Source organism: Mus pahari, chromosome 5, assembly GCF_900095145.1.
Source record: "Mus pahari chromosome 5, PAHARI_EIJ_v1.1, whole genome shotgun sequence".
NCBI lineage: Eukaryota > Metazoa > Chordata > Mammalia > Rodentia > Muridae > Mus > Mus pahari.
The window spans coordinates 124,854,963-124,875,653 of record NC_034594.1 but is presented as its reverse complement, the minus strand read 5'-3'; the positions used below and the strand labels follow the sequence as shown (position 1 = coordinate 124,875,653).

At 39.8% G+C, this 20,691-nt stretch overlaps 1 protein-coding gene across 8 annotated transcripts in view; it reads right to left on the bottom strand.

Moving 5' to 3' along the window:
- Window positions 1–894: 894 nt before the first annotated feature.
- The window catches only part of Edem3 (ER degradation enhancing alpha-mannosidase like protein 3), a 62,318-nt gene continuing 42,521 nt past the window's right edge, over window positions 895–20,691 (bottom strand). Inside the window, exons 14-21 of one of the 8 annotated variants that reach the window (XM_021197393.2) lie at window positions 16,888–17,053; window positions 16,510–16,664; window positions 15,406–15,502; window positions 13,797–13,988; window positions 13,050–13,215; window positions 9,533–9,718; window positions 8,416–8,430; window positions 2,041–4,656 (exon numbers count right to left, since the gene is read on the bottom strand). In XM_021197393.2, coding sequence (XP_021053052.1) covers window positions 4,253–4,656; window positions 8,416–8,430; window positions 9,533–9,718; window positions 13,050–13,215; window positions 13,797–13,988; window positions 15,406–15,502; window positions 16,510–16,664; window positions 16,888–17,053 — 1,381 coding nt within the window. In that variant the 3' untranslated portion in view covers window positions 2,041–4,252. Of the gene's footprint in view, window positions 4,657–8,382; window positions 8,431–9,532; window positions 9,719–13,049; window positions 13,216–13,796; window positions 13,989–15,348; window positions 15,503–16,509; window positions 16,665–16,887; window positions 17,054–20,691 lie in introns of all 8 variants that reach the window. The other 7 variants (XM_021197391.2, XM_029538439.1, XM_029538438.1 and 4 more) reach the window with 7 other exon arrangements.

The window sequence follows — 20,691 nt, the reverse complement described above, 5'->3', positions numbered from 1 at the left end:
AGGAAGGGGGTGAGGCTGAGTAAAGGTTGGCAGAAACTGGGGGTGAAACAGGGCTGAGGAAGAGGGTGACCCACTGGGAGGAGCTCAGGTTTACCTCTGCAATTAAACCAGAGCTCCCATCCACTGCACAGTCACTACATTTGGTACTTTGACTAAGATGCCTGGAACTTGTTCAAGCCTTAAAATTGATAATGATCACAACATGGTCTTTAATGGATCTGCTCAGAGACCTTGGGATAGCAGAGCCCAGAGCCATTGTAGAGTGTTACTGAAATGCAATGGCTTCTTGGGAATGAAGAGCAAAGGGTCAAGGCTAGTGTGCTGGTTTTAATGAGGTGTGCCACCACTACCCTCCCACCACCAAAGGCTCCGACATTTAAATATTTGATCTCTAGTTGGTGACACTATTTGGGGAGGTGTAGTGGCCTTGCTTCTGCCACTACAGTTTACTGTTTCCTGCTTCTGGTTCTAGATGTGAGCTCTCTGCTGTCGTGCCACCTCATCTGATGGCTGCTGCTCCCCCATGATGATGATGGACTCTTACCCTTGGGAACCATAAGCCCAAAGTTGCTTTTGGTAATGGCTTTCAATACAGGAATAGAAAAGTAACTAATGAACCTACTTTTGATGATAATATTAAAAGAGGGCAAGTAATTTTATTCAGTATAAGTGAATTCAAGACACAAATATTACCAACAGTGACAGAATTATTACTTTTTTAAACTGTAGTTTGTACTAGGAACTGTTTGAGTTTTAGAACTGATGCTTGCATGGATTCCTATACCCCAAACACCTGCAAATTCACTGCCCTGGGGTAAAGAGAGACAAAAAGAAAACAGAGACACCAAATTCTAGATATTTGTACAATGACTCTAAAAATTTGAAATTTAAAACTAGACCAGAATATTTACATGTTTTATTAAATTTACAATCAGTAATATAATCAAATACACAATTATATACAAGGATTATATACATTTGCCCAGACTTTTACATCACAGTACATAGTTTCCATTAGAAATATTGTATACATTTATCACCAAACAATAAAACCCAACAACAGTAGTGTTACAGCACCTGTTAGTACAGACAGCTTTTTCATAAATTACATCATAAGAAAATATACGGCTGTAAATTGGGCTTTTAAAAATGTCTTTTATAAAATCTGAACATACAATGTTTCATTCACAGAATGTTTTTTTTTTCTATGTTCTGACTGTAGCCTTGTGCATAAAACAACCAGTTGGAGTATTTACTAAATGCTACCCTCCCTCCCCTCTAAAGTTGTAAGCACTATTTGAATTACTTAGGCTGAGCTTTCTTATGATGAATCTGGCATGGAGTCTGGTGAGAGAACAAACGCTGGCTTTGTATAAGAAAGGTTTATATGATGGTAATTTAAAACTAAAAGAATTCCCGAGAAAATAATTACATTAGTGAAATTGAAGTCAGAGAGTGCATAATTTTTCACTTAAAAATATCTAACACTGTAAAGAAAAAGGAAAAGGAAATTACAAAATAATTTGTTCTAAAACAATTATACATTTTTTGGAAGCTTATTACATAGGTTAAACAGAAAAAAGAAAACCTACCTAACAAAATACCCCACCCCAAACATATCTAGTAAATTACTGTTCTTTCACATTTAAATTTTATGGGGAAAATATTGCAAATTAGGGCATATAATTTCAATGGAGTTTTTATGTGAGGAAAAAAATACCTAATTTTACTTGGTAAACAAGTTTTAAAACTTGAAAATACCTGAATTAAATACTTGCTCTAACAGCTAACCTTTAGCTTTCAGGTAATATCCACACTTGATTCCAGGTTTGTAAACATTATATAAATCTTTCTTAGTCAAACGATTTTATGGCTGTGGTGATCATTTCAGCTCTATTTCTAAGCAGTCAACATTTAACTGAGGTAGACCAGATGTTTCTAAACTCAGGGTCTCAGAATTCCCTGAATCTTCAGCAAGTAAATAAAATATCTATGAAAGGTTTTTAAACAAACATCAACAACAATGAAAAACAATTTGAAAAAAATCTATGTTGTTGGAATTTCCTAGTGAACTCAAAGACTACTTTGTGGCAGGCAGTATGTCAAATACGAAAATGAACGGAGAGTCAGTTAGAATGTTGTGTTCTGACATTGAACATAGTCCTCTTTTCTTAAGTAGGGGGGAACTGAGTATTATTCCTTCTAGTTAGTAAGTAAAATGCCTTAAATTTATTTCTTTAAAGGATTTCTAAACAAATCAATAGGTGCCTTAATGAAGGGCAACAGCACCTCCTAGTGGCCAAAAGAATGTAAGTGGCAGTCAGCTGGCTTTTCCTAGTGTGCCATGGGCTCCCCTTCATGCCCTTAAGTTCTCAAAGGAAAAAAAATGCGGCTTTGATAACTTAGCGGAGTTTGATTTAGTCAACAATGGCTTTGAGCTACAAATACAAAATCAATCCATAGAAGGCTTCTGTAATCAAAGTTGCTAAGGAACATCTGTTCCCTTTCTCCAAGCCCCAGTCCTAGAAATCAAGTCAAGTAATCAAGCGTCAGCTATTTTGGAAGCTCTGCAATGAAATAAAATGAAACACATCTACCCTTCTGTATACTCTATGTATTACATACGGTTCTATCTTCTCACACCAAACTTCCCATGCAGAGAGACTAAAATACCCATGTTTGCTGTCAGGTTTAACTACAAGTTAATAAAGGCCGTGCCATACTACCCCGCCCAGGGAATTCTCTAAGAATCATCACTCACTGACCAATCATGTTTAGTTGGACCTTTTGAAAACAGGTATTTATTCCCTTATAAAAGGGGCACCCTTACCTGGGACCTAAGACATGTACATGAACTTACACAACTACAGAACAGCACTGCTGTCATTTATAGCTCCATAGATAATCTAAGTAATTCAGTACCTCAAAACCATGTTTTAGAGAAAAGTTATTGTGTAATGCCATGGTAAAAAGGAATTAAGTCCCTCAAATATTCCTTTAGAAGCAATTAAAACAAGTTCAAAAATAAATAAAATGAATAAAATCATGATTTCAATGTAGAACTATCAATAAGCAAAACTAAAAATAATTAAATGTGACCAGCTCCAGACTGCCACCCCCCCCCCAAAAAAATCTTTTTCTTTTACTTATATGGCTATATAGTTTTTTACACAGGTCACCAGAGACTAATTTTCAAGTCCGCATTAGAAGGAAGGAGTATTTGTTAAAACAAAACTAAACAAACCTAAACCCATGATTTAACAGAAAATGTGACAGACTCCAGCTTCAAAGGAGAAAGACAGTAGTCACCCCAGGACTACAGTCCACTACCATGGTTTCTCATGGCTCTATAAGATAGGGAGATGGAGCAGGGCTTGGAGACGAGCTTTCCATCTCAAACTGCATACTAAAATGGATGGAGTAAGGCTGATGGCTAGAGGAACCACCTTAAGAGAAATGAACTAGGAAAGACTTCCAATCTACCCCACCAGGATCTAATGCTGAGTTCCATCTAGAGTAGTCATAGCTTCCCCCAATGGGAAGTTGATATTGCAACATTACAGTTTCTCCTTCTCTATTAACCCCGAGCATTAAGCAACAAATTTCCACACTATCTACCAGACTCTCTCCATGACCCCATGGGAAAAGTACACTGGGTTCACCTTTGGTTAAATGCTAAGGTCATTGTTGGGAGAGGAAAAGAAATCAAGTCGTCTTGGTCATTTGTCACTGATTGAAGCAGGTAAGAGCGATGCACAGAAACTGTCATTACCATAAATGCATCTGCTTCATAACCCGTAGGTCATGTAGAGAGCTCCTGTGAAGGCAGCAAAGTCGCAATGCCACAATACTCACTCAAATCCTCCCTGAAGAGCTCTGACCCCAAACCCAAGGCAGTGAAGCTTTCTTCATTAGAAAGCTGCACTGACTCTGTTCCCAAGTTCCATTAGCTGAATTTGCTTCTTGTCTACCCACAAGTGGCCAGTCATCCTTCCCTGGCCTGGGAGCTGCAGGTTATACGATAGGTACCGCCATTTGAGGGCTTGTGAGTTTCCACTTTGGATGGCACAGTTTCAGTGAGGTCAGCTCTAACACAGCATGCTCCAGGTTCCTATGGTGACTACTTACCCCAGTCAGAACGTGCTTGAGCAATGCTCAGAGCCTCCCAGGAGAGCCTGCTTGGTACAGGGTGTCACAAACCACATTTTACCTCTTCTTTTTAAATATCTACCACCAGAGTCTTTACAGAGAGTCATAGTTCATCCTTCTCCATCATTTCAAATGCTTCTATGTCTTCATTCCAGTCTGCTAATATGGAGTCTATAGGTTGGGCCTTTGTACCCCAGCTGACATTAGGACTGGAATCTTCCTCGGTTTCTGATTGTTCTTGAAGATGGTTATCTAAGTCTGTACATTCACCATCAAGACTTGTAGTCTCGTGGTTTTCTGTGGAACTAGATATCTGTTCAGAAGGGGCAAAGCCGGCAGCTTCTTCGCTGTCTGCTGGAGATGCCTCTGAGTGAGAATCTGGAGGGTTTTCAGGGCTCTCCTGATCAGCCAAGTCGACTGTCTGAGAAAGCGAGAGCATCTGCTCTGCACTCTGATTCTGAGAATCATTTTCAGAAGATGGCTGGTCTTCATTTTCCATTTCGGGATCTGCACAGGAAAGAAGCAAACACATCACTCTCCCTCTTAAAAAGTGCACCACATTTACAAAGTCGCCTGGTTTCTGCAATAAATAAAGCAGTCAATCAATGCCAAACAGAAAACAATGACACCAAAGGTCTTACAATCCCATTTTCAGTGCAGCTATGAATGTGCTGGCAGTGAAAACCAGTGTCACTCCAAATGGAAAGGAATAATAATAACTAAGAGCATAACCCTGACTTGGATGAGGATTAATAAGTAACAAAAGCACCAAACAAAAATGTTAAAATGCATATAAAATATCAACATCATGACTAGAGACAACTCAGTGGCTAAGCGTGCTTGTAGGACAATGACTGGATCCCAGCACACATGTAACAAGCTGGTGTCTCATAGATACCTGTAACTCCAATTCCAAAAGATCCTATGGCTTCCATGTGCATGTACAAGCATGAGCGCGCGCATGCATGCATACACACACACACACACACACACACACACACACACACACACACACACCTACACATACATTCAGGCATACACATACAATTTATTATTAATACCTAAGTTCAAGAAAGCTTGCACACAAGAACATTATAAAAATGCAATACATTTGAGGTTCAAATACTCAAGTCAGGCCCAGTGTCACTCTCTCTTCCAGTTGCCTGCTGCCACAGAACTCGTAGCTACCTCTCTAGCACCACGTCTGCCTGGATGCTGTCATGCTTCCTGCCATGAAGACAATGGACTAAGCCTCTCAAACTGCAAGCCAGTCCCAATTACAAGTCTTCCTTTATAAGAGTTGCCATGGTCATGTTGTCTCTTCACAGCAATAGAACACTAAGACATAAACCAAACCTAATTTTAAGAACTAATACCAAAGTTAATAAAAAATATTTTAAAGAAACTTAAGTGCAAGCATCACTAATTCCTTAATAGAAGCCCAGCAGCTAACAGTGAAACTGTGCATTCTTCCCTAATATAAATTAAAAAAAAAACCTTTGAAACAAATTTATGACAGGTATACAGCTCATATTGCTTAAAATATACAATGACAGTAAAAATAAGAGCTGATTAAATTTATAGATATGTTCCAGAACAGGACATCGTCACATTTAACAATTTTCACACACTATAAAAATATGTAAATACATGATTTAAAAATGAATCTCATTTCTACTTCTTTTAGTTTTTGAATTAAAGCTGAAATTCTAAACAGATTCAGTAAGGGAAGAGATATCATGTGAAATGTATTCAAAACAAAACTTAAGTGACTTGCACAGGAATAAACAGATCGGTGAGAGGAGCAGAGCAGAAGCACTGCCATCTGTAAGCCTGTGGACCCACAGACAAGAAAGAGCAGGACCAGCAGCCAAGCCAGCCTGGGCTCGGAGAGGAACAAAGATTCAAAGGAGTTACGTCTAAGGCACCTGTCACCCGTCTAAAGAGTGTAATGTTGATGCAGAAATGGCACATCAGAAAGCCAAGAAACAAAGACTGGAGAAAAGTCCAAGAAACATTAGTAGGTCTTACTAATCAAAGAGGAAGATAACATTGGTGAAAACTTAAGAGTTTGCATGCTATACAATCACTCACTCACCAGCACATGCTATGGTAACTAAGAGCAAAGCTCACATAGTTAAGAAGAGCTATATATTAAACAATCATACAATACAATCATTGAACTGTATTAGGGAAAAAACCTTTATATTCTGCCAAGAGTGAGAAGAAAAATGTCATACAGAAGGTGGAATTTGATTTGAGGATAGAGTGGCTGAACTTCTCAAAGAAGAAGAGTCACAGGGATGGGAAAACCTGACAGGTGAATCCACACTGAGCCAGCTGTTGGGGGAGGGGGGGAAGGCGGGGCTTCCTGACCATCACGCTGGGCAGAGAGCCATCTGCGTAAGTCTGAGACTACCCTTGCTGGAATCAGACCTTTACGGCCGTCTTGCACAGCCCAGCACAGGGTGGTCACACTGAAACCTACGTTGGATGGGTTATTTGAGGACTGAGATGCTTGGCTTAAATTCAGGGCAGTTTATAAGACAGGACTCTTTCTTTTAACCTCTCTTCCATTTTCTGTCTGACTTTTGACCTGACACACACACACAACAGTAGCCTTGAAAGCATTTGTCTCTAGCCTTTAGGGCTCAGAGGGCTGTCTGTTCTGTAGGTTGAAAGCTTGAGAATGTACTGGAACTTTAAACGCTAATGTTTTCCTGCATAACAAGGAGAAGAGGAAAACTGACTCTAAACTGTAAACTGCAACGATTTAAAGATAACCAACGCTTTGTTTGCTTGTGAGACAGGGATGGAATTTTTACATTTTAAAATTCAAAATTTGAAGCAATGAGACACTAAGAGACACAGTGTTAAAACTGTGTGTTGATAACTTTAGAAGTGTCAACAGTTTCCCCAAGGAAGCAACAGTTCTACTTGATAAATTTGTAGTGCTTTCGCCTCTGAAGAATGTGTACTATCTGAACACTGTTGCTAGCAGGTAGAAGGACACCATCAGATATAGGCAATCTAATCGTCAAACCTACCAGAAAAAGGTGGGTCTAGGAGAAGCTTGTCTGGGGCTTCTATTTCCTGTATTATACGTGCCAAGGCCTTCTCATCAACAAGGAATGTGACATCATTTTGGAAGGATGATTTGAAGACATTTTGCTGCCTGGATTAGGTACTTATTACTTGAAGGTCCCTTATATAACTCTAACTAGAACTCGTGACGCAGAGCTAAGAGACAGAAAGGTCTTCTGGGTGTCATCCCATGTCTGTCAAAGAACTACCATACTACAACTGTCCAAGTGTGGGATTCTGACCCAGGCTTCAGACTCTTAACTCAGCACAGTAGAGAATGCAGAAGCATCCACTTCTACCAAGCACATCAGCCACTGCTGATGCTGGCAAAGCACATGAGGTGGTGATGGTATGGGACAAGCTATTGAGAACCACTATGGAACTTAACTTCTTAGAACATTATCCTAAGTGAAGAAAGTGACTGATCCAACAGAGTTAGTACCACTGATCTATCTTACAGTGATAAATATTATATAATTACAAATTGTTGGATTGGCTAACACAGTTATACATTTCTCAAAACACTATTATATACACAAACCTTAAAACCCTTTTTCAAACGACACTATAAGATTAACAGCTCAATAAAGTCTTAGACTATCAAAGTGCTCTAAAATATTAATTACATAATTCCTTCTTAACACATAGTTTTTAAGGGACTACTATCCCTTAGCAAGTCTTTTCTAGTAAAACTGACCGCCTTCCTTACACTCACCCTGATGTGGGACATAACCACATAACCATAACCACACAGCCTTAACTGCTGTGAACCTCTCACCTACACTGAAGCTTTAAGCAAGCCACTAGTTTAAATATTTTACTTTGTAAACAAAAAATAATGCAAAGTACTAGTCTCTTATATAACAATGCCGCTGTTAGGGTGACTCATGCATGGGCATGGATTAGTGAATTCAGCTAGAGTATGGACTATATAATTAATAGGATTGATTCTGGAAGGATCAATAAACAATTATTATTATTGGATAATTGGATATGGAAATTATAAATTACATTAGGTCATATATTATGGTACTCAATGAAATAAATTCATATATATAATAATTGGTTTATTAAAACAAAATTATACATGCATATGTGTGTAGTACATACACATGCATATATAATTGTTTTTTTATGCAAGATACTTACTACTGTTAATAATGTAGCTTGGAATCATTTTACCTTTTAATATGGCTGCTGAATTCCAATGGCAGCACAAGAAAGGGAAAGCAAAGGCATTACAGAGTTATACAGTAATATTAACTTGCCTGCATTTGATGTACAGCAGAGCAGGAAGGGAGTGAATTTTGAAAAAGGGCCCCGGAAAAAGGAAATCAAGTACACAGGAGGGTTTGAGAAGATGAGGACCTGCTCATATTCTGTCTCCATGCCTACACATCCTTACACACCCCACTCATTCGATCCACTGCTCTCAAATAGCTAACAATTCAGAGATTCTCAAAGAACAAGGCAGTACAAGAAGACAAAAGACTGACTAGGATAGCACTGTACTGTTCACATTTAAAAAAGATGTCTGGTCTGGGAACTAAGTGGTTTTGAGTATCTGTTAACACTCACAACCCCTTACACACCATATCACAGCGTTCATTTAAGGGAGATGGGCGAGAACTGTGCCCTCTACACTGTGGCCTAGAATGACCGCTACCAGGAGCAGGATCATAGCCTACATCTGACATCCCACTTCCCCTCAGTTCCCCCATCTCCTCAGGTGTGAAAACTGTGCAGTCTTTACACAGTGGCTTCCAAGAACTTTCCTATTACTAACAGTGTTTGTAACTCCTGTAGTGGAAATCCCCATGAGATGAGGAGCTGCGGCCCTTCTAAAGCCATTATCAAGAGTGGACATGACAGTACAGGTCGCTGGGAAGACCACTACTACCATACTGTACGCCACACTCTGCATGAAAAATGTAACTATGAAAGCATTCTAATTCAGTCAGCAAAACAAATGTTTTCCTATTTATAATAATAATAATAAAGAATTACTATTAATATTTTCTAATACTAATAGTAAATTATTTTAAACACCTTATTTATAATTTAATTTATATTATATATAATTAAAATATGAAAATAGTAAAAATAATAAATGCTAATAATATCAATAAAATAAAAACAATAAATTACTATTGTTTCCAAGAGAAAAATTCTAAACCACCATCTAACATTGTTCCTTGCTTTACCAGAGAACTAAAAGTAAAACCAGCGAGCCTACGTGGCTGCCGTCAGCAGTCTGCTCCTGAGTGAGGAGGGCCCGCACACTAGCCCTGGCTGTTACCTCGGTCTCTCGCTTTGTCAGAAAGGAGCACCTCCACCTGCTCGTGCTCGCGGATGGCGTCCAGGATGATGCTTCCTTCCTTGCTGAACAGGAACAGCATGGGGATCTTTATGTCGTCTGTGTCCTTCCCATCGCCGGCCATCTGGAACAGGGGGGCTGTGTCGCTGCTGCTCCCCTCGTTGTCATCTGGCCAGAAAACAAAGAGGGAGTCACTGCTTGTTACCTGCTGAAGGAAATGCTCTTGTGCCCCCAGTATAGCCTTTAGATGAGCTAATTTTATGATTTATCCTAAGGAAATAACTGAGAGCAGCAAAAACTCTAACCTCAAGGGACTGTCCTGGACGATACAATTATAAACCACCTCAGTACACTATGTGAGTTACCTGACACAGAACACAGTATGGGAAAAGCACAGCACGCCAATCTCATGACTGGACTATTTTCCTATGTGTAAGGAAAAGCCTCCACAGGAAAGAATTTAATGAGCAGGATCACACAGGTCTAACTGTGAGTGAACTTTTAGATTTCCTCTAATGGTTTTGTTACAGTTTGAACATTCCTACCTCATGAAGACACCAACTTTAGACCAGGGATTACTTAACTGGGAATAAGCTGAACTAAACAGAATTGTTATTTCACACTGGTTAAATATCAGTTAAATTCTCTGACCATGTAAATGTCAATCACATCCCCTTGCAGTATCACACAGCAGTGATACTGGAAGTATCCCCGAGTAAAGGAGAGGCCCATACCTCATGTTCTGCTTCCTAGGTCCAACTAGGTGGCAAATGTGTGTCTTTCTCTCAGTAATGACTGATCAGACAAAGGATGGCCATCTGACCTGTGACCTGCCACACAGAAACACTGTCTCTGACTGTAAACAGCCCATGTAAGTGACTGGGACTGTATGCCTGGCTACCTTTTGGGAACTGTGGACAGACAGGGAGAGGGAGCAGGTGCGGGAGGAGGCACAGCTGCAAGAGACACAACACTGAGACATCTCCAATGAAGAGAAAGGTGGGTCCTGTCAGCTACGGCAAGGCTCAGTGCATAGAGTTTCCCAGCTGTATATCCTACTCTTGGGCTGAATGAAAATCATCCCTTCCCATATAAAAAACAACCCCCCTTCTTAAAATAACAAGTAAATTATTACCTCCTGCAGTCACATGGTTTCTAAGGTAATTTGTATTTTTAGTCCTCATAATAAAAAATTAAATAAAAATACAAATTTACTCAAAGTAAAAAAAATTGCTTTATCAGGAAAAAACTTAGGGGAAAGAAGTCACACACATTAAATTTCTTGCTTTTAATTAAAATTTCTGAGAACAACAACAACAACAAAATCTCATTTTTTTGTTCCACAAAACCCAGTGTAGGATTTTGCACCAATAGCTACTAAGAAAATGTCTGACCTGACAGACTTTTTTTTAAAGATTTGTTACTTATTTTACATATATGAATACACTACACTGTAGCTGTCTTCAGACACACCAGAAGAAAGCACCACATCCCATAATGGTTGTGAGTCACCATGTGGTTGCTGGGATTTGAACTCAGGACCTCTGGAAGAGCAGTCAGTGCTCTTACCTGCTGAGCCATCTCTCCAGCCCGACAGTCTTTATATATCATAGAACATCATGAAGACTCTGCCCAGAAACTGGGATAATCTTATATACAGATATTTTTTAAAAGATTGATGTACACATCCTATGCTATGTTTTATACTTTAAATCTCGGTTTTTAAGTCTTAGTAAGTAAGAAATGCTCAAAATCATAGTGACAATAAGATACTAAGTTCTTCAGTAAGAGTAGCCTCAATGTGAAAACAGCCAAGGACAAACAGGATGACTTATGGGCTGGGAAGGGGCTCAGTTGGTACAGCACCTACCACACAGCACGAGGATGCAAACTCGGGTGCCTAAGACCTGCATAGAAGCTGGCTATTGTGACACACATCTGAAACACCAGCACTGGGGCTTGGGGCAGCAGGCAGGCCCTCGGCGCTCACTGGCCAGTCAATCTAGCTAATTCATGAGCTCCTTTAAGACTCTGTTTCAGAAAATAAGATGGAGAACAGCTGGGAAGACACTAACGTTTACCTCTGGCCTCCATGCACATGTGCATGCACTCACAAACCTGTACATATACACACTTAAAAGAAAAAGATTTAAGTGAGGAGTCAGAAAAATTTTCCTGTAATTGGTCACACAGTGAATGCTGTTGGAACTACCCAACTGTAAATTCAAAGCTCGCAGAGATAGTATATACATGGGTCACTTTGGCTGCGTCTCAGCAACATCTAAACTGAGACACAAGCTAGCAGATCCACTCCTAATCTGGTTAAATTACTAAACACAATTTCTCCTAAAACTTTTAACTAATAAAATTAATTCACTTGCCAAGTGTGGTGGCGCACGCCTTTAATCCCAGCACTTGGGAGGCAGAGGCAGGCAGATTTCTGTGTTCGAGGCCAGCCTGGTCTACAGAGTGAGTTCCAGGACAGCCAGGAATACACAGAGTAACCCTGTCTCGAAAAACAAAGCAAAACAAAACAAAAAATTTATTCACTTAAACGTACCTGTATAGAATAAATAAAGGGAATAGTAAATAATTTTTGCTGAAGTAAATCTAAATATTTAAGTATTCACATTTTGTTTTCCATGATGCTAGAGTCAAAAGCAGGGTCACCCCTTCAATACCACCCCCCCCCCAGCCCTTTAAATGTCTTATGCACTCTCAATGTAGAAATGGATGCTTATTAAGGAAAAGAAAAAAATGCAAAATGAACTTTCCCAGTCACTTTACAACTAATGTGGGATTCCAGTCTTCCACTTCTTTCTAAATGTAAATGCCTTTTTACCTTAGTCGTACAAAATTTTACATTCTTGCTGATAATTATGGCTTATTAGGGGAAAAAAGAGAGGGAGGTAAAGAATAGCAAAACACATGGGCAAAATAAGCTAAAACGGGTAATTTGTAACTTCAGTGGAAAAACTCCACAGGGATAAAATGTCCTAGCAACTAGTGCTTATGTGTTGCTCAGTATTATGTAGCTCACAAAACCCTTTTCAGAAAGAAAAGATACCAAATAACTGGTAGTGCTTACACTGCACTGCCAGTCTGTGGTAGAGCCATGAGCTGCGCCCACAGGTCTGGGATTCCAAAGCCTGACACCCTGTGGAGAGACAGAAGTCTCTAGAGGCTGCCCTTGCAGGTGGCTGAGTGCGTTCTTACCTGGGGACTGCAGGTCTCAGGGACAGTCTCTTCTCCAGTGTGGGCACTTCTGCAGTGCTCTGACTCCACCCTCCCACCTCACCCCAAGGATGTCCACTGACATCAATATACAGAAACCTCTGGATTGTCAAGAAATGATCACATCACTGATCACATCATCTCTCCTTTATGTTGTCAAAATATAAATAACCTGAACATCACTTTAACAAGATTTTTAAAAAATAAAAGGACAAGGCCCCAATCATCTCCTCTGCCCAATATGGTGATCCAGAGGGCCACTCACCAATCACGATGCCGCCGATGGCGCCAGCATTCTGGATGTTGCGTGCCTTTTCTGCAAACATGCACTGTCCTCTTTGTATCAAGGCAATTTTTCCCACCACTGCCTCAGGGTTAGTGAGCTCTGAACAACCATTATATGGTTTACTGCTTGCAACAAATCCTCGTGTCTGTCAGAAATAAAAGCAACCTACATCATCTTCAATTATAACCTAGTCATTTAATTTTAGTAGCAAGAGCTTTAAGGGAAGGGCCCTCCTTCCTTCCCTCCCTCCCTCCCTCCCTTCCTCCTGTGTGTGTGTACACCTACAAAAGCTACAGACCAATCATCAGTCTCATCCACCATCTTTTGAGACTGGGTTTCTCACAGAACTTGGGGATCACAGGCTGTCCAAGGATCCTCAAAGACCCTCCTGTTTCTGCTCCCAGTGCTGGGATTAAAAGAAGGCACTGACATGCTTGGCTTTAATGCTGGGGGTGGACTCAGGTCTTCATGTGTGCACAACAAACACTCTAATGACCACAGTCACTCAGCCAGACAGCCGTTCAAGAACACTTTAATTAAAATGCAGGAGCTGGATGCTCAGGTAATGCTGTGCTGTGCTGTGCTGGGGACTGAAACCAGGATTCACTGAGCATGTGTTTCCACCACAGAGTCCCCCAACTTCTACACATAAAGCTACTAAGTAAGAGACAAAGAAGTCAAATACTTACTATTTAAACTCCAGTAAGCTTACCAGAGTGCACATACCTCTTTGTGTTTAGATAGATCCAGCCCAAACTGAGCTGGTCCAGCAGTTAAGACTACCCTGCCAAAAAACGGGTGGGAGATAATCTGGACAGCTCGTGGAGGCAGCTGCTGCTCCTTCTGTTGCTGACTGGACAGCTCTATCATCTCCTGCATGAACCGCAACCCATCTTCAGCATCAATTGAACTAGCAGCCTATGAAAGAAACAGATTCAGTGGAACTTAGCTGTCCTCCTGCAAATAACCCCATCCTTTTGATGTCTTAAATTAAAAACTTGTGTGAGAAATTTCTCTCCTTTTAGTTAAGGTTCCCACTAAATATCTGCAATCTAACTTGACCTCAATATATTACTTTCATCAATTAAATTTTCTGAAAACAATTGTCTGCAATTGTTCTTGCTGTCACATTCCTACTATACATGCCAGCTCCGGGGGAGACTTGAAACTGTCCTACATCAAGTGCCCTAGCTCCCTCCTCTCGATTGTTTATCTCTACTGGCTTCCCCTTTGAAGGAAAAGAAAGCTTCTGCTGTCAGAGAAAAACACAATTCAAGTTAGGGCGGATAGAGGCTGAGATACTGAAGGTGGGTTTAGGGTAAAGTTTAGAATGAGTATGTACACATGTCCATATGCACATGTCTGAGACATCAACCACTCAAAGCTAGCAACGGAAACAGGATACTGTTAAAGAAGAGAAAAGAATGTCACCTAGCATCTTAGACGGGCCTACACTGAGTGGGTGTGCCAGGGAAGCAGAGCTACAAAGCACAGAGCAAGAACTGAGAAGGAATTATGTTGCTGGAATACCCTGGGAGCCAAAAGGAAGAAAACATCTTAAGAGAAGGAAAATCAACAGTTAAGCAAAGTTACACTGTATTGATGATTAAGAGGCCACAGGGGGCCACTACTTCAATGGTGACCAAAGTAAAAGCATTAGAGACCCATGCTCACAATTAAGTACCATAAGGATAGAGAGAGATTCTTAAAGTCAGGGGTGACAAGAAAATAGATAAAAGTGTGAGGGAAAGGTGATGTCGTGGGAAATCTGATTTGAGAGTAAAGGTCGTCTGAGTCTAGCTTAAAATTACTCAGAATACTATGCTGTTCAGCATCAAAGGGCTATTAACGTAATTAACTTAGAGGTTTCATGTGATAAAAACTTTAAAGTAAAAACCAATAAAACTTATCTAAAAAGTATGATATATTGTCCAGGTACAAATATATGGGAAGCTTGGTTTCTGTGATGAATGACCAAGATTAAATGCTTTTGGGAAGCTAAAACAGTGAGAAACATTACTATATGAAAACTAAAATTAACCACTAACTCAAAATAAAATAATGGAGAGACAATGAACAAGAAAGAAAATTTAGATTTACATCCTCTTTTTGACTGTAGTGATATAAATGAATTATCCCAACTGATCACAAGAATTTGGATCTTTCCAAAAGACTTCCATGTGTGTTTCCTCCTCAAGCTTCCAACAGTCAAATGCCATCACCCTATTCAAGCTACAGAGCAGAGAGACAGTACCTAGCCCATACAGCAATGTCTTACTTGGATTGCATGTTGGACCAGCTGGACTCGCCCATCTTTGAGGTGAATCAAACTCACCCCCATCTTCTTCAGGATTTCTAAATGTTCAGGGTTAGTGGCCATAAAATCTCTGGCTCTCAGAGGAGGCTTAGCTCCACTTCTGAAACTCTCCTCTCTGCTGAAAAGAATCAGAAGCAAGGCTTACAACTACATGTTACAAATAATGAAATATAAAAATAAAATAAGAATAATCTTAGTCGATATTTGCAAAGTAGCTAGTTTTAGACCTGGTAGAGCCACAGTAATTTGTCTTCCCATGCATAATTCTGCTTATTAACAAACTGTGCCACTTTCACCCTTATGTGTGTATGCATTGTGTGTGTGTTCCAGTAAACTAGATCATGTATGCTGTCTTTCTCTGAAAACATTATTTCTCACAATTTTTTCCAGTTTTAACTTTTAGAAATTGTATGTGTATTGGTGTTCTGTCTGCATGTATGTCTGTGTACCATGTGCATGCAGTGCCTTCAAAGCCACAGGAAGATGTCACATCCCTGGGTCTAAAGTTACAGACACTTGTGAGCTGCCATGTGGGTACAAGGAATTGAACCTGGGTCCTCTGGAAGGGTAGCCAGTGCTCCTAACTGCTGAGCCACCTCACCAGCTCTTACAATATTTTAAAAGCAAAATAATCCTTTCCTCAGTGAAAAACAATAATGCCTACTTCACTCTTTTAGTCCCTTTGTAGTCAACAGCCTTTATGATACCTAGATACAAGAAAATGAGTTTGTTGATATGCCTCCCAAATAAGTTTAGTTTCAATCAAGAGCAAGAAGGAATTCTAAATAAAACACAAACAAAGCAATACAAAAGTTGTCTTTCCACTATGCAGAAACTAGAGAAAACACGCTGAAATAATTGATGAATCTCGTGTCAAAAAATGAGCTAGATAAATTTAAAAACTGTTGTACAGTATCTACTATTAAACAAAAATATGAAAAAGTTCACATAAATTTTATTCAATAAAAACTACATATCTCAGTATCTCTGGTCTAAGTGAAAAGTCTTTTCAACTATTGTTATAGCTCCTTAAGCAGTTATTTATTATGAGTTAACGAATTAAGTATGGTGGTGTTTATCATACAGTAACGATGGTATCAGACATAAAACAGTACATCTTACACTCTGATGATGCCTCTCGGACAGCTCTTATCCACCACGTTTTTCAAGGGTTCACGGATGCTCTGAGCATACAATGGATCATTAGGAAAAAGAATCTGAGTGTTTGGACAAGTCCAATCAAAATTACTATCATCCAGTTCTGTGTATTCTGAGGTCTAGAACATAAAAAAAAAAAAAAGTAACTAATAATAACAATTATACTCAATATTAGGATAAAAAGGAAACAAGAGTGATGTCCTAAAAGAAAATGAGACAATATTGTGAGTAACCCCTCCTACCAAGCATATTATCTGAGTTCTAATTATGGGTTACTTCTTACTTAGAAAAAAACAAATTATAAAAATGAAAGGTGATGAAGGCATTTAATTTAAAACTCACTGTGTTCTTCTTTGAGATGCTTCGGTTGGTGGTAGAAAGCCAAAGAGGTAACAGATGAGCTTCTGTTGTAAAGATGTAGTCTTCTATGTCAAAAATAATGTCTTCTTTATCAGCAAATAACAGGTACAGATATTTAAACATTTCAGCCAAGAAGAACGAATCCATTCTAAATTGAAGTCATAAATAAATATTTAAAAATCCGAGTATCAGTGATAGATAGTCAAAATAACACAAAGTGTTTCAATCCTCCACTGTCGAAGTAACCTGAACTCTAGTGTACCATGATGGCCTAAAAGACCAGAAGAGCTGCCTGCCTGCCACTACTGTTAATTTTATCAGGAGGCTGGGATTAAGGCCTGAGCCACAACTGCCTGTTTTGGCTTTTTTTTTTTTTTTAATTTATTTATTTATGTTTTGTTTTGTTGAAATGTAGGTGTGCTATGCATGCACCCCTATATACCAGAAGAGGGCATAAGATCCCTTTATAGAAGGTCATGTGGTTGCTGGGAATTGAACTCAGGACCGCTGAGCAATCTCACCAGCCCCAACAATACTCATTCAACAGGTTTTCTCTATGGAGAATATGGCACAAACATAATAAGTAAACTTCCAGATGAAGTTGACTAATGAGACCCATACAAGAATCTTCGAGTCATGTTTACACATGAATAAAGCATGTCACTTTTGTGATATTTGTTATGCAAACATTTAAGTAATGAAAAGACTTTAAAGGTATCATTTATAAAAAGTTCCATAAAGTGCACACCACACAGCTGTTCAGATACAGGAACGAGTAGAGCTGGTGTGCAAAGACCCAGGACTATAGGTACAGCTTTGTACAATACTTATGTCCCAGAGCTATAAGCTTTTATTTATTTGTTTACTTTATAGTTGAGAGAAAGAGGGACGGATGGACATGCCTTCACAAATAGTTTAATGTTACAACATTTTAAAGAGAAATTTAAATAAATTACATGTCAGGAAAAGAGTATATAGGGAGTAACTGGAATTGCAAAATCAAATTTAAGTAAATTTACTACCTCCCGCACCAGGGCACCAAGGCTTTTCCAGTAACACATGCCTATGGTGTATTTAACAGGTTGCATCTGATCATATTTCTCACCAAGCTCAGCTCTTGGCTCATCATAGGTCCTCAGTGATGCTTACTAAATTGAACTCAAATTAAAAGGGCATTACTAAGGATGATGGAAGTGGTGAAGAACTGGGCTTTAAAGATGAATCTCTTCTGCTAAGGAGGTAACCGGCCATTGGGACATTACCTAAAGACTGTGACTTCTGTTTCCTGTTCTACAAAAGGAACAAAACAGCAGACTTATGTGTCAGAGTGAAACCACAGCTCTACTTGTTCCTGTATCTGAACAGCTGTGTGGTGTGCATGCAGAAGTCAGAGGCTGCCATGCATCTGACAGCTGTGTGGTGTGTATGGGGAGTCAGAGGCTGTCATGCATCTGACAGCTGTGTGGTGTGCATGCAGAAGTCAGAGGCTGCCATGCATCTCACAGCTGTGTGGTGAGTATGAGGAGTCAGAGGCTGACACTGGTGTGTTCTATCACTCTCCACCTTATGATTTGAGACTAAGTTTTCCACCACGCCTGGAACTAGTCAGCTCGTTAGACCAGGCTGCCAGTGAACTCTGAGTACCCTGCTTCTGCCCCGGCCACTCTGGGCTTACAAACACATGTGGCCAGGCCTGGCTCATTTTGAGGATGTTGGGGACCACACTCCTCAGGTTGAGCAGCAAGCATACTTACCCTAGTTCCCCTTTCTGACTGCTACTTGGAGACTGTGACTGAGAGGTTTATTAGTGAGAACAGTGGAACTGGCGAGTCTCTGAACTGATTATAAAACATGTTGTGTAAACATTTAGAAAAGAGGGAGACAGAGTTGGATCACTCATCTCTAAGTTCCAGATGATCTGGTTGTGTCTAAAGCCAGAAATACATACACAAAAGCAAATGCAAAGGCATTGCCCACGTCTAGCATGACTACCGAATTGCTCAGCATTGTCTTAGGTACATGACAGCAGGGTCTTCAAAAGATTTTCATTTCTTTTTCTTTCTTTTTTTTTTTTTTTTGTCAATTAGATTATTTTTAGTAATCACATATCACTAGAAAAATACAAATATTTTCTTCTTGAAAAGTGAAAAGTGTGTGTGTGTGTGTGTGTGTGTCTGTCTGTCTGTCTGTCTGTCTGTCTGTGTGTGTCTGTGTGTGTGTTTGGATGTGGATGCCTGTAACTACAGGATACTGTCAGTAGATCTGTAGGGGAATATGCACCCAAAGCAAACAGCCTGTCACTATAGTTCCCAAGTGCCTTGTAGGGGAACTGGTCACAATTTCAATACAAAATTCTTCCTCATCAATTAAAGAAATTAAATTTCTCTAAGCTGCAGGATACTGAAAACCAGCAGTTCAGCCAAAAGACTTCTGATATGGTATTCAGTCCCAAAGTTTTGTCTAGGAACAAAAATGAAAATTCCCTAAACTAAATATAAAGTTCTAAATTCATGCTTTAAAAAAAAAAATCAGCTTCTTAAAATCAAGGCAGAAAATATGTTTATTAGCAGTCTAGAGCTCAGTATCAGACTAGCTGGGTCAGTCACAAATTCAATATGAATTCAACAAAATATAGCTACTGAAATAAAAACAAAAATAAATGTAAAAGCAGTTAATAATACAATATAATGAAGACTACATGGTTCCACATCATTACAGTGCTATTTTTGGTGCTAGGCACATCCTGAGCAGAATTTGTGCTAACAGTGTGTATCTGTGTGTCTGTGTGTGTCTGTCTGTATGTCTGTGTGTGTCTGCGTATGCGCACATGCACATGTACATGCACAGTTTTATTTCAAAGCTGAGGATGAAATCCAGGACTGAATTCAAGCTAGGTAGGTGTTGACCACCAATCTATATCTGCAACCCATATAATTCAGGAGATATTCTATATACTAGACTACAGTCAGAAAAGGAGCGAAGCAGTGGTAGCAAGTCTAGCAACAACATCCTATAAGGAGTAGTGGTAGCAAGAAGAGAGAAAGGAAGGTTGGTAAACCCTGAAAAGTGAAGCCCCTTAACAGAATACCCTACCTCTCCTCTAACTCCCACTGTGCCCTGTTTGCAGCATGTATCACGTGCTTCTAACCTCTCTACACAACCACCTGCTCACTGACCACAAGGCCCTGGAGGACCAGGACTGCATCTCATCTATCAACACTAACACTTAAGTGCAGTGCTTGGCATAAAGTAGGTGCTTAACTATTGTTCTGTGAATAGACTGCTGCTATCACATGGTTGGCTATGCCAATGTACTGATTACAGTTCTCACCTAGCCTTATCACATACCTTGGAAGCAATTCTCTTATTTTCCCTCTAGGGTTGTTCATCTTTAAAATGAAGATTATGCTGGGTTTATACTTCCATGGGCTGCTGGATCAAATGAGTCGAACATGTAACGTGCTCAGAGGAGCGCCTGGACCACAAGGAAGTGCCAGCTTTCCTACTCTGCTGTTGTCTGTAGGTCCACTTCCCAAAACCTAGCCTTTCCTCATCAGCTACAGTAAGGGAAGGGAGTCCAAGGCTAGTCAACTATTTCTGAAACACTCTGAGAGAAGGACCAAGGGCCAGTACTATGAGAGTGTGAGTACCGCATTCCTCAGGTCTTCAATGCTGTGAGTGTGAGTACTATGTTCCTCAGGTCTTCAGTGCTGTGACAGTGTAAGCACCATGTTCCTCAGGTCTTCAGAGCGTTGTGAGAGTGTGAGCACCATGTTCCTCAGGTCT